A 14,693-nucleotide genomic window follows, 5' to 3' on the forward strand; every position below is an offset into this window, starting at 1 on the left:
TCACCCCCGTCCCCACCGGTGACCTCACCCAATCCCCACAATCGTCATTGTCCTTTCACCACAGGTGTCCTTGTCCCCATTCTGACTGGTGACATCAACTACTTACCAGGCGTGTCCTCCCCTCCTCCCCACAGTCCCCCCTCCACTCCTTACAGGCATTCTTGCCCCTCTCCTCACAGACGTCCTCCCCACACTGTCCTACACCCCCTGATGGGTATATTCGCCCCTATCCCCACGGGTGTCCTCACCGTGTCCCCACCAGTGTCCTCAGCCTCATCCCCACAGCCATCTTCACCCACATCCCCAGGGGTGTCCTCGCCGTGTCCCCACCAGTGTCCTCAGCCTCATCCCCACAACCGTCTTCACCCACATCCCCAGGTGTGTCCTCACCGTGTCCCCACGGGTGGCCCTGTCCGTCCCCGCATGATCACCCACGCCCTCATGCCCGCAGCCGCTCTCGCCCCATGCCCACCGCCCTCACCCCCGGCTCCAGGGCCGCACTCACGTCTCTCCTGGGGAGCACGGCCCGGAAGGTTCATGGTGGAGCCAGCACTCCCCGGGGTGGGTGTGTAGAACCCCCTTCCTCCGAGAAGTCCCCGCCAGCTGGGCCGGGCATCACGGGGGCCCGGGGGAAGTGGCTGGGACAGCCCTCCGGAGGTTGCACAAGCCCTTCTCTCTGGGAAAGAAGGGAAGCGTGGAGGAGTCCCCAGCGCTGTGCCGAGACTTACGCTGGCAAGGTTAGGGCAAGGTCAGGCTCATTAACCAATACTCATCACCTTTCCAGAGGCATCAGGGGTACAAGGAAATCAGCTGGAAATGGTGGCTAGGGAGGACAGAGGGTGGCCAGGGAGTGACTGTCATTCCCAAAGAACTTAGAAGTGACTGGGAAGGGAGTGTGACACAAAGCTGGGAGGAATGAACTCAGGGCAGACAAATTTGCATCTGGCTGGCTTTTCCCTATGTTAATAGTCCTAGGAAGCAGGCTCCTCACAGACCAGGACTTCAGCATGAGGGGGACCATGGACCAGTTAGAGAGAAAGCTATGAGAGACTCACTCTGCTTCTGAAATTTCTCTATCATGTAGCTATGCACTGAGCAAGGAAAAGAGAGGCCATCAGGGATATCTCTCACAGGAGGCAGCATGGAAGGGCACAAACAGGGGCATCAGGACGGCAGAGAGAAGCAGTTGTGGCCGAGTGCTGGTGGATCCATGCCCTATGGAACCCAGGGCAAGGCTGAGCTGTGCCATAGGGTCACAGGGACTAAGCAGGGCTGGAGGATGCATCTCTAACTGCTGCTTTTATTTTATAACAGGTGGGGAAGAAGGTGGTGGGAAAAAGCCAAACCCAACACAAGTGGTGGATCAAGGAAAGGCTCTGTCCCTCCATATCCTTTCCTTTGTGCAGAATGGGATGGTTACACTGCAAAGGCAAAGAAAACCTGCTGCACCCTGTCCACTCAATCTGACCCGGAGCAATCCCTGCTCCAACAGGGACTGATCCTCTCCTTCCATGGAGAATGGGAAAAAAAAGGAAAGGAAAGGAAAGGAAAGGAAAGGAAAGGAAAGGAAAGGAAAGGAAAGGAAAGGAAAGGAAAGGAAAGGGGAAAAGGGACGAGAAAAGGAAAGGGAAAAGGAAAGAAGGACCTTCCTTTGTGCTCATCTCCCCATCTGTCTGAGATCACACAGACCCTTTTTTTTCCTATTTTCTGCATGGTCCAGCTAGGCATTTGGAAATATATCTATAAATGATTGAAAATGAAGGTTCTGGCTGAGCATGTGCCAGCAGCTCTGTGGCACATCTATCCGGCAGAGTTATTATCTATGCGACACACGTAGCTAATAAAAATGATCATTAAATTAACCCCAGCACTTTCCCATAGCTAAAGATGACACTTCTGGCTGATGCAGAATTTCTTCAAACAGCTGGAGGTTGCTGTGTTCCCTGTGGACTGTTTCTCCAGGCTTGATAGAAAGAATCCTCCTCCAAATACCTCCTCAGGAAGCCCATTGTGCTTGTGCTCTGTCAGAGCCCTTCCCTGGCACTACCTGTTAATATTTGGGGAAGAACCAGCAGTGAGAGCTTGTTGTAGGAGTGCAGGAAGAAGCCTGTCATTTTAGAAAGGGAGGAACTTAAGGGTGCAGGATGGGAAAGGGAAGGATAAATTGTGCAAGAGGAGTGAGAAAACATCTGTGCCTGCGTGAGTCGGTGCTGGGTTTGCAGGCAGAGGAAGAAAGCTTTGCTAACGAGGTCTGAAGCCTCGTTTCTTGCTGGCTCAGGCTGCAGCAGCTGAATGCATTTCCCCCGGAGCCAGGAGCAGAGGGCACTGTCACTCTCTGAGCAGACTGACGGGAGAGCAGATGCTGTGAGAGGAAGCTGTCTCAGCAGGCAACAGGCACAGGAACCATTCAGAGCTTGAAAGGGCAGAAAAGGAATATAAGCCCTGCATGTCAGGGGGAGGATCAAACACCACAGCAGGCTCTTTCTGCGCTCACCATCCAGGCTTCTCTCCACTGACGGGGTGCAGCACCAAACCATGACATGACCAGGGTGGGAAGGGAGCCCTGGGGGTCTCTGATCCAGCCCCCCACGCTGAGCAGGATGTCAATCAGCTGCTCAGCACCCTGTGCCATCCACAGTCAGCTGTCTCACAGAATGGAGAGTGCCTGTGTCTTGGGTCCCCGTGGTACTGCTTGATTCCCTTCACAGGGCAAGTAATTTTCCCAATATCTAGTCAGAACTTTCCTCCTTGCCATTTGCATTTTGGCCTCTCATTCCATCACTCTGCACCTCTGAGTCTGTGCCCTCCAGGAGGTAGTGAAGAAAACAAGGAGGTCTCCATTTAGCCTTTCCCCAAAGCCTAAACCCCAGTTTCTCTCACCCTCTTCTCCTGTGTCAGGTGTCTGAGCTCCTTCAGGCTTTTAGGTGGCCTTCGCTGGACTTGATCCAGCATATTAGTGTCTTTCCTGTATTTGGGAATCTGAAATCAGACACAGTTCCAGGCCCAAAGCAGAAACCTACCTGTTCTGGACACCCTTTTAGCTGGTCTGGGCTCTGTTCTATCAGATCAATATGCCAAGAGACTGGGCTCATGGTAAAGAATGTGTAATTCATATGTTAGGACTTCAGGTTTCCTGAAGTTGTGGGACCTGAAAATCCTCTTTCTCTTTCCAGAGAAAGGGATGGGATCAGGAGAATGCCAGCTTGAGTCCTCCCAGCCCAGCATCCTGCCTCCCACATTTGGGCAGCAGCCAGAGCAGAGCAAAGGGTGTGAGATCAGGGCATGCTCACACTGAACATTCTTATGCAGCTCAAACATTTCTTTAACTGAAGGTTATATCTTCATACTGCATAAATCTCAGGAGATTTTCTTTCCACAGATTTGTCCTGTGGATTTTATTAATCCCTGTTGACATTGAACAGCCACAGCCATGTGTGGGAGTAGCCTAAAGCCAAGGGGAGGGAGGAAGCATCTCCCTTTGACTATTTTACCTCCTGCTAATCTGACTTGTTCTCCTTGTCCCTCTCAGCTGTGTATTCCTCAGTCATGGGCACCTCAGTGGCTTCTTCCAGGCTGGAGAGTCCCAGTCCACACAGTCACCCTTCATGCAGCAGCCAGCCTGGATATTGGCTCATCTTTGCTGCCCTTCTCTGAGTTCTGCATTTGGGTTCTTTGGGCATCTGCTGTTTTCTGTTTGAGGTGGTTTATTTCTAAGTGACATTAGTTCACACAGAGCTCACTGCTGCCTATTGAAAATGAGTACTGTGGTTTCCCCCATGGATCATGTTCTATTTGTTTTATGCAATTTCATCTGCTGTTTCACTGCCTGGTGAAGGTTTTCAGTCAGCCCTCTGGGACCACCCTTCTCCATATTTCCTAGGAGCACATCCAAATGTCTCAGGAGGTCCATCTCCTTTGCATTTGCCAAGATCAAATATCCTCTCTGCTATCACAAATCCTGCAATTTACCAGCCTGATAATGTGATCACCTGCCACTGTTGTGTCACCTGTACAGGTGATGCACACACTCTGTGTGTCTGTGCATACCCTGGTGCCAGTCCCTAGCCAAAGTCACATTCGAAATCACAGTATTTGCTGAGGAGAAGGAATCAGGAATGTCCTGCACCAATGCATCCATCACCTGTCCTGCTGCTTGCTGCCGCATCTGCTGCCTCTCCTGTCCCAGCAGGATCAGCTCTAATCATGCTGTATTTCCTGGAATGGGGCAATTTGCCATAATTTCCCTGCTCCTGCTGCAATCACTGCTGTGCAGCCATGGGCAGGCAGCTAATCCACAGTGAATCTGCTCCATCCATCATTCCAGTGCTGGAGGGATGCAGTGCCATCAGTGACATGTCTGCAGCACATGATGCAACAACTTGACAGGCAAGAGAAAGGTAGAACAAGAAAATAAGTCCATTTTATTACTCATTATAGTTTCATTTGGTATTAAATCATAGCTAGTAATTGTTTGTGACATGTAACCACCTTTTACATCTCTCTTTTGTGCTGTATTTTTTAGAGACTGAATAAATACCATCAGAGACTTTCTCTTGGGCTTATTCTGGGGTAAAAAACAGGCTGCCAAGTGATATGAGGATGTGACTGCCATGCCCATGCTGAGAGGTGCTGCCAGGCAGGGTGGGAGCCTTGTGCTGCAAGGAAGTGGGGCATGTTGGAACTGATCCTGAGAAATCACGGAATAACCTGGAAGGGACCCACAAGGACCATCAAGTCCAACTTCTGGCCCTGCACAGACACCCCAACAACCCCACATTGTGCCTGAGAACGTCCAAAAGCTCCTGGAGCGCTGGCAGCCTTGGGGCCATGACCATTCCCTGGAGAATGTGTTCAGTGCCAAACCATCCTCTGGGGAAGAATTTTTCCTGATATCCAGTGAAATCCTGACACAACTTCAGTGCTGTACCACCAGGTTCTATCAGTGGTCACCTCTTTGAGGTGTGAGAAATCCTCTGTGGTGAGGGAGTTATTACAAGGAAAAGTTCACTTCTTCCAACCATGCTCTGGGGCAAGAATCTTTTCCTAATATCCAGTGAAAACCTGACACAGCTTCAATGCTGTACCATCAGGTTCTATCAGTGGTCACCTGAGAGATTGACCTTTGAGATTTGAGAAATCCTCCATGGTGAGGTGGTTATTATAATGAAAAGTTCACTTCTTCCAACCATCCTCTGGGGAAGAACCTTTTCCTGATATCCAGTGAAAACCTGACACAGCTTCAATGCTGTACCACCGGGTTCTATCAGTGGTCACCTCTTTGAGGTGTGAGAAATCCCCTGTGATGGGGCAGTTATTGTAAGGAAAAGTTCACTTCTTCCAGCTATCCTCTGGGGAGGAAACTTTTCCTGCTATCCAGTGAAAACCTGACACAACTTCAATGCTGTACCACCGGGTTCTATCAGTGGTCACCAGAGAGATCTTTGAGGTGCAACAAATTCCCCCGTGATAGAGCGGTTATTATAAAGAAAAGTTCACTTCTTCCTCAAAAGCTGGACTCGATGGCGAGAGGAGGAGGAGGAGGAGGCGGCCGGGCAGGCGGCCCGGGGAGGCCGGGCAGCGGCCGCGTCACGATTGACAGCGGCATGTGCGGAGGGTCTATAAACGGCGGCCGTGAGTGACAGGGAGGGCAGCGACGGCCGCGGGGCACGGCAGCCGCACTCCGGCCATGAGCTCGACCCGCAGGGCCCTGGCGGGCCTCTACGGGCGGGGAACGAGCCACATCGACGGCGCGGAGGAGGCCGAGAGCGCGGCCTGGGCCTCGCGGCCGGACCGGCGGAGTTACCTGCTGGGCATCCGGCCCCAGAACAGGTGAGCGCCGGCCGGGGGAAGGCGCCGCTGTGGGGCTGTCCCCGAGCTGGCCGCGGCCCTGGGTGCGGTGACGGCGGGCGCGGGGGTGGCGGGGGACGGAACTGGCCGGGGGTGCAGCGGGGAGGCCGGGCTGGCTCTCACCCCAGCCCTGAGGCCTCGCAGGGAATGCGAGGCCAGCTGGAAGTGCTGTTGACAACGGGCCTGGCCGTCCCTGGGGAGCTGCTCCAGGGGAGAAAACCGAGCGATGGCTCGGGCTCTCAGAGGAGCTGCTGTGTGCTGTAGCCCAGTCCCTCGCCTCCCCAGAGAGAGCTGGCGGTGTCGCAGCTATTGCGGGGCAGGGCCTGTGGACACGGCGCATTGCGTGTGGCTGAGCGGATGTGTGAAGTGGTGGTGGAATCGTAGAACAGAATCATGAAATGTCCTGTCCACAAGGATCATCGAGACCAGCTCCTGGCCGTGCCCAGGACACCCCAACAATCCCGTGCTGTGCCTGAGCTGGTTGTCCAAACACTCCTGGAGCTCTGGCAGCCTTGGGGCCGTGACTGCTGCCCTGTGGAGCCTGTTCTGGTGAACCACCAGAACAGCCTCCACACCTTCTTCACCCTTCTGAGTGAAGAACCCTTTCTGAATATCCAAGAATCTATTATATTTTATCCCCCCTTGTACAGCTTAATGCTGGCCCCTCAGGTCCTGTTGCTGGTCACCAGACAGCAGAGATTGATCGGTGCTGCCGCTCCTCTCCCCCTCATGAGAAAGCTGCAGACCCCAGTGAAGGCTCAGTCCAAGCTGTCCTTACGAAATCCTGACAAACACCAGTGTCTCCAGTTAAACTCAGGGAACAGCACTGACCTTCCTGCCTTCATTGTAGTGAAGTGCCTTGCCAGACAGAGCGAGGGGCCCGCTGGGTGCCTTATCTTATTGTCAAAAAGGCATTTCTGCACTGTAGATAGGGGGTGAGCAGCAGTGAGATCAGCATTCCTGGGTCAGGAATGGCCTCCAGCGCAGGGTCTGGGGTAGGAATAAGGCTTTGTTCGCAGGGGGAAGGTATGATAAACATGCTGTCAGCTGAGCCTGACTGAGGTTAGCAAACACAGAATTACAGGGTGATATGCCAGCAGCGCCCAAGGTGTCGGTGATTGTGTGAGGCACTCAAAAAAAGCCTTGAAATTGCTTTGAATTCGCTGGGAATGCTCTTCAGTCTATGAGCTCTCCAAATGAGTGTGCCTCTTCCCTGCTGATGGTTTATAAATAATCCATTTCCAGCGTGTCAAGCATTGATGCCTCAAGGAGTCAGACATTCATAAAAATAAATGCAGGACCAAAAGAGATAAAAAAGCGCTGCTTGGAAATCAGGTGTTAAAACTGGGGTGACGCCAAAGTGAAGTTGCCTAAATTGAGTTCCTCTGTGGGGGTATCATGTCAGCTGGGGTGTGAGGTAATCATAGACTGGCTGCACACAGTGACATCTTCAGCACCACCAAATGTCCATAGAGGGTCCACAGCCTGTGGCCTGAGATCATACCAGGGACTGGAAATCTCTTAACTGAGCCCTGTGACTCCATTCTGTAGATTACAAGCAGAGAGGGGTTTTAATAAAGAAGACGTTGAGGTATTTGGATTGCCTACAGCTTAACTTTTATTTTCCTTGACTACTCTCAAATTGCAGCTTTAATCAGTTTAACCATAAAGGAGAGTTCATCCATCCAGCAAGAAACACCTTCAGCGCTCCCAGTTGGATTCCCAGAGTTCCCTCTGTTGGGGAAGGCAGGGAGCAGTGCAGCACCCATGCAGGCAGTGCTCCTGGTGTCTTCTGGCTGCAGCACCCCTTGGGGCTGTGCCTCAGGCATGGTAAATCCAGCTCTGAGCCCTGAACCTTTTGAGCTTTTCAACCTAATGCTGCACCCCAATTTCCATCAGTGGGAGCCCAGTGCTGGCAAAGGGACTCTGCTGCCCCAGTTAAATCAGCAGCACATTCAATTTCCACAAATTCTCCAATCGTTTTTCCAACCACTTATGTACATGATCGTCAAAGCCTGTGGCAAGGCAATTTAATTTTGTCTCTTAAATCCACTGTCTGCCCCTTCTGTTGTATGAAGCAGTGACTAAATAATGGCTAAATGGCAAAATTGACCTTTCCCTGAGTTCATGGCAACTTCTAGGTTCTCTGATGAGTTAGGGAGGAGGAATATAAAAGTCTGGTTCCCTGCAGAGCCCTACAAGTGCTGAAGACTTGACCCAGGATTTTTGGAAACTGTTGTCTAAAATGCAGGGCAAGGGCTTGAATGAAGTGTGGCTTTTTATGTTCTAATTAAAAAATGTATCGTAACAATTCTGGGAAGCAAATGAGTGGAATGGTGTAGCAAGGAGACTTTCAGAAAGCAATTATGAGTTTAATTAAATCCAGGAACATCTGGAGAGCATACCTGGGAGAACTTGAAAAGCACGATGAGCAACATGCAGAACAGCAGATAACCCTGAGCAGCTCTCTAACACAGAATGGATTTGGATTTGCTGGGTTTGAAACTAACAAAGGCAATAAAACAAACACAGGATTGCTGTGGGAGGCTACTGTAGCAATTAGGAAACAAAAATGGATATTGTGATCCAAAGAAAATGTGGTTTTTTTCAGGTTTCTCTGTTTCTGTCTTTATGTGTATATATAGAGTATGTTTAACTAAAATATTTGCCTGTTCACCACTTCTTAAAGCAGTAGAAAGCGTAGTAACGTGGTAGAGGTACACAAAGACCTGGAGAGATCTTTAAGAAAAGAAACTGAGGTTGGAAATTCCTGCTTCTGGGGTGACTTATGAACACGCTCTGCCCTGTGGATCCCAGCACAGGAATGGAGCTGTTGGAACGAGTCCAGAGGAGGCACCAAGATTGTCAGAGGGATGGAACACCTCTGCCATGAGAAAATGCTGGAATTGTTCATCCTGGAGAAGCTTTTGGATAACCTGATTGTGGCCTTCCAGTACCTGAAGGCAGCCTAAGATAGGGATGGAGAGAGGCTCTTTGCAAGGGCTGGAGTGACAGGACAAGGGGAATTGGCTTCAAACTGACAGAGGGCAGGGCTAGATGGAATATTAGGGTTCAATTCTTCCTGTGAGGGTGGTGAGGCCCTGGCACAGGGTGCCCAGAGGGGCTGTGGGTGCCCCATCCCTGGGAGTGCTCCAGGCCAGGTTGGACAGGGCTTGGAGCAACCTGGGATACGTCACCTGCCCATGGCAGGTGGTGGAACAAGATGAGCTTTAAGGTCCCATCCAACCCAAACCATTCTGTGGTTCTGTGTTGAGGGCAGTTTGGATGTCTTACTTGGTCTCCCTAACCCTGTTGGAGGAAAGGGATATCATGTGAATTGAAGGATATGAATCAGGTAACCAGAACATGATTTTTCTGGGTTTTAACTTGCAGAATTTTCTAGAGGTGGTGCTAAGAAAGCCAGAAGAATAGAGGTGTTGAAAGTGGCCATAGATAGAACGTCATCCTTTTATTAAACAGAATGTTCAGGGTATTTACTCTTCATGGCCTTGGGAACTAGACTTTTGTAAGGATTTTCCATGTGAGCAAACAGCTCAGTGTTTTTCCTTTGCTGCTCTTTTAACATACCAAATCTTGGACAGTGTCAGGAGCAGCTTATGGCCACAGTGACTTGCCCTCTGCTCTGGCTGCTGACAGGATTTTTTTTAATCTTTATGTTGTTTTTTTTAAACAAACCTGTTATGTCTCAAAGCAATTATTTCAAGCAAGTAATTATTTCACTGTCAATCCTGTTCAGGGTCTACCTTAGCTGCATTCATGGGCCACAACCCTCAAGACATCTTTTTAGATGTCCTTTTTGTAAGAACTAGCAAATCTGGAGAGTGTATTGTGCAGAGAGATGCAGTTTTATATACAACCTTCATCTGAGTGCTAGGCAAACCTCTGCTGGAAGTGATCTGCCTCTTACCTAATGCAGCTGTCTGCTCCTCAGTCTCATTAGAGCATTGCTTCCTTGCTTGAATGTCTTTCTACTGTCACAGCTACATCATAGCCAGATATTTATAGAGTGTAGTGGCATTGCCTCTGAGCTTTTCTTGGATAACTCTGCTCGGAGTGGCACTTGAGCTCAGGAGAGGGCCTTGCCACCTGGCTCTTCTGGCTGCAAACCATTCCCAATCTTGTCCCTCTTGCTTTGCACATAATATCAAATGAAGGAGAAAGATCTGTTGCTATAATAAAGTGTGCTGAGGAAACTGAGGAGCCCGTGGTTCCTGAAAAGCAGGTTTAGTTCAGTGGCGTTCCCTGTTTGGCAGCTGGGTACCTGTAATGTCTGAGGGGACTTTGCTTGTGGCCAGGAGTGGTGTAACCCCCTGGTCAGATGCCAGCTGAGGCAGCTGAGAGCACTCAGTCAGTTTGATTTGTGGGATGGAAGTGTCTCAAACTCTGGGAGGAGGGACAGCCAGTTCCTGCAGGAAAGGCAAAGTTTGGGGTGCCAGTGAGTCATCTCCACACGCTGTGAGCTGCAGGACAGAGGAGGCTGGTTCCCATTGCTGGAGGGCTCTGCTTTGAGTGGGGCTCCTCAGCAGCTGTGCACTCTGAATAACAATCCTCAGCAATTCCAAAGGGAGAGTTTTCAGCTCCCTTTCCATAGCTCCTGTCCATATGTCCATATCCCCTGGGAAGCCAAGTGTGTGTCCTGATAAGCCCATGCCCTTCAGGGTCACCATAAAGACACAGAGGATATCACATGTGAGAGCTGTGCTCTTCTCAGGGAACCTCCTGAAAGGGGATGTTTCCCAGGCCAGGGGTACCATTGTGTGGGGGACAGAGTGTGGTCATCTCCAAACAAGGCAGCTCTCATGTCCAGCAGAGGCAGTTCCCAGGAGATGGAGTTGAAACCTGCTCTACCCTTGCTCTCTTTGGATGAGAGGAGGAAGATCTTGAGTGACTGAGGTTGTTATCTCACATTCACAGCATCACCTGCTGCAAGAAGAGGAAGATGGAAGGGCTGTTACAGGCTATTTTATTTTATTTTTTTTTCTTTTCTCTGCAGAGTGAGCTGCCAGGAGGATGTCACCTTTCCTGGGCATCTCATTGTCCAATAGTTACTTTGCTCTTTTTTTGGCCATTTCTCATCCCTTGGTGTGTTTCTAAGTTTAATTTGGGCCATAGAGGCAGCAACAATTCAGAGTTAAAATACACAAATCTGAGCATTACAGAGGCTGATACAGGAATGTGTAACTTAATTTATTGTTTTCCACCCTCTCTGTTAATGAAATCTAGCCTGATTTCAGCAAAACGTAAATTACCTGCAGAAAAAAATTGTCACATTTCGGCATCTCTGACATGGATTCGCTCTGTGACCTTGACAAGCAAAGACTCAATACATCTGTTTTCCAGTCTGTGAAATAACAATGTGTCTTGTACAGCAACACAGCACCCAGAGCTGCTTTATCACAGGCCTGCTGATAGCTCCTGCCATGGTGTATGAGCACCAGCACACATTCTGTGTGTGCAGGGAGTGCTTGATAAGGAGCAGGACACGTGGCAGGAAAGCAGCTCTGAGCACAGCCATGCCTACATGAAAGCCTCAGTATTGGCTTTTAAACCCTGAAAAGGGTTCACTGCTGACAGCTGAGTGGTTTGTATTTGTCTCAAGTAGTGTTAACCTTGAAGACAGGCAAGTTCATAGGAAACCTTATACTTGGAAGTCTGCATATGCAAAACATGCCCAATAATGTCAGGGATCAGGCAGCCAGCGAGGGGCAATGTCTGTAGGAAATTGCCAGTCCCTCTGTCCAGCTCTGTACAGGCTGCCAGGCTCTCCAAGGAGCTTTGGTGCAGTGCTGATTCCCTCAAAACATAACTTGGACCTGTCAGCTTTGCTGTCATGGACACGTTTTGCTCTTTTTTTCCTTCACTGGACAGCTTGTGTGGGTCAATTTTCACGCTGTGGAAGAGCACTGAAAAATATTGATCACTGCTGCAGCTCAAGCAGCTCGAGTCCAGGTGCTTGTCCATATGGGGATGGAGCCACTGTTAAGCCTATTTCAGGGTTTCCTGAACTCTTGCTCACTTCCATGTGAGGAGAGCACTGGAAGGAGAAAGATTTCTTTATCTCAATGATAAGAAATACAGAAAGAGAGTAATTTCATGGATAATTGCATGAGAGGGTTAAAAAAGGTGCCAGACTGAAAATGCATGTTTTTCAAGCAGTTAACTTTTTAGTGCCAGTGGATGCCAGCCCAGACCATCAACTTGAGTGGTTAAAAAAAGTGAGTGGTGTTGACAGTTCTGCCTCCTGCCCTTGCAAGACTGAAATTTGGCAAGAGCATGAAAAATGAGGAAGGCTGTCTTCACTTCCAAAGAAAATTGGGAGTAGTTGAAGGGCTAAAACCTTTAAGAGGATGATAAATGGCCAAAGGAGCTTGAAAGCATGTGATAAAATGCAATTTAACAAAGAACTGGGACTGGTAGAAGGGATGTGGTGCAGAGGTGTAGTGCTGTGAGAACAGTTGTGTATTTTCAGAATTAGTTTATAAAAAGCTGAGCTTCTCTTTATCAGTGGGAGGTGCTTGTGGAGGCTTCATCCCACCAGTGCTGGACACACCTGGAGCAGATGTTTTTGAAGTCCACTTCTCCAACAGAAGGAAGGGTTACACTGGAGGCCTTGTTGCAGTGGTTTAGATGTGTTCCTCAGGATAACATTTGCCTTTATCCAGTAACTGCAGTGGCCTCGAGCCTGCTCGAGGGAGGCACATCCACTGCTGAGGCTACACCTCATTAGCAGAGCCCTGGGTAGTCCTTGGGGAGCCCAGGGCACAGAGAGCCCAGTGCCAGGGAGGATCAGAGCAGGCACACTGGGTATCTGCTGCCCTGCTCAGGAGCCCCACGTTTCCAGCAGGGATTGGGTTCTGATGGAGCTGTGCTGTCTCAGCTCTCCATGCATATGAAGGGAAGTGCCAGCTGCCTGCAGGCAGGGCTCTGCTGGCTGCAGGATCCACAATTTGATCATGCTCTCTGGGGCTTAAAGCTCTAGTCTGAAAAGCAAATTTAGCATATTGAGGTTAAACTTCAATTAATACATGATGGCCTTTTTCTTCTGATAATATGGAGAGACCCTCAAGAGACCCTCAGTTCAGTGTTCAGCGCTGTCTCAGGATGTGCACTGAATAAAGCCCATGTTGTCTTAATACTGGGGATTAAAAAACAGCACTGTCAGTGCTTACTGTTTGATCACATCCATGAGCACAATAGGTTCATGGCACAAGCAGCCTTTGTTCTGACTCTTGCTATTTTCTTTACATCCAAGCCAAGACACATCCCTGTTTGTCTTATGCAAGAAATCATGATTAAAACCACACCACTGCCTACACCAGCATTCTAGCTTGCAAGGATTTTGGGAACTTCCTTTTTAGAAGGTCTTTAGTGTTCCTGGTGAGTGAAAAGATGTTTTTCCCTTGCAGTGGTAAGCAAAATGTTTTGAGACGAGTTAAACCAGTGAGTTGTGTTTCCAGACAGACAGACAGACAGAGGTGCCTGGGGGCAGCCCAGAGCACAGGGATACAGCTGCCCCTGGGACCACCGGGGGTGGTTGTGCTTGGGAGGAGTGTGGGAGGAGGAACCTGGATCCCCAGGAGGTCAGGATGGGGTGAGAGCAGCACGAGGTGCAATTTGAGCCCCAGAAGCTCTGAGGGTGTTGAGGACAAGGTGAGGTGCTGGTCAGTAAGGCAGGTAATGCAAAGCTGTGGCTGGCAGTGCCAGAAAGGGCATGGAGCTCACAGGGATGTTGCAAAGAGTGAAAGGACACAGCTCAAAGGACAAAGGACTCTGTGTGGCTTCTCCCATGGACCAGCACAGCACATAGAAGAGGGATCAGGTGAGTGAGTGATCCTCAGCTTGTTCCTGTGAGCACTTGATTTCCCCAGCTGGATCACACCCAACCTGCACATCCTTTGGCTGCATGACCAGCACTTGGCACTGGGAGTGGACCAGGATTGTGTGGCTGGGGGTGGAGAGGGTGAAGCTGCTGCCAAAAGGCCAAGTGCCACCCATGTTTGTTGGGTTTAAGCTGCTCCTCAGCAACAGACCAAAACTTCTGCTGTCTTTGCTCTCCTGAAGGAGAAGTCAGTGAGCCCTTCGGATTTTTCTTCTCAAAGGAAATATGCAATTATTTGTGTAAAGTGTCAGGACTTCAAGCTGAGCTGCTTCTTTTCTCAGTGTTCACATGGAGGCTCTGCCTCCACAGGTGGAATGTACAGTTGGCAGGACCAGTTTTCAGGGTCTCTCTGTGATCATTTTTAGGGCAAGACTTGGAGTCCTGCTGGTTTCCCCAGGACTGGGACTCACACATTTGGGGAGGAGACCTGAAGAGGTGCACCTGCAGGTGGCCCTCCATGTGGTTCTTCCTGCTGCCTTCTGTAGCACCATCCTAGAGCACTGAACTTTGGTGGTTCACAGAGCCTGAGAGGGTTTCATCTCCCTGCACTTGGGGATGTGCCAGTCTGGCCTGGCACCTCCCAGAGGGGATGGCCGTGCTGCAGTCATTTCCAAGGCTGTTTGGTGAGGTTGTTGCACAGGTGTAACATGTACCTGAGTGCAATTAAATCACTGAGCTTACATGCTGCTGACTAGCTTGTCCCTGTTAGTTTTGGACTTTTGATTGCCATGTGGGTGAGTCAAGGCTTCAGGAGCTGTTCCTGACTGCTGCAGGTCAATGCACAGAGGTTGTTTCCTGCAGCCTGCAAGGGGCTGCTGCCACAGTCCTTTGGCTAGGACATGAGTCCCTGAAGACACTCCTTTGGGAGAGCTGTGACCACTGGTAAGTAGCTCATCAAGATGTCTTGTGCAGGACCTGTGTTTGATTTTGTTCCCTGGATTGGTCA

At 50.0% G+C, this 14,693-nt stretch overlaps 1 protein-coding gene across 1 annotated transcript in view; it reads left to right on the plus strand.

Annotated features, from left to right (window-relative positions):
• Positions 1-5,650: 5,650 nt before the first annotated feature.
• Positions 5,651-14,693, plus strand: part of ALPK3 (alpha kinase 3) — a 33,140-nt gene continuing 24,097 nt past the window's right edge. Inside the window, exon 1 of the mRNA XM_054272703.1 lies at positions 5,651-5,829. Coding sequence (XP_054128678.1) covers positions 5,687-5,829 — 143 coding nt within the window. The 5' untranslated portion in view covers positions 5,651-5,686. The remainder of the gene's footprint in view (positions 5,830-14,693) is intronic.

This window comes from Melozone crissalis, unplaced genomic scaffold (genome assembly GCF_028551555.1).
Source record: "Melozone crissalis strain CALT ecotype California unplaced genomic scaffold, PUWL_Pcris_2 ptg000014l_1, whole genome shotgun sequence".
Lineage (NCBI taxonomy): Eukaryota > Metazoa > Chordata > Aves > Passeriformes > Passerellidae > Melozone > Melozone crissalis.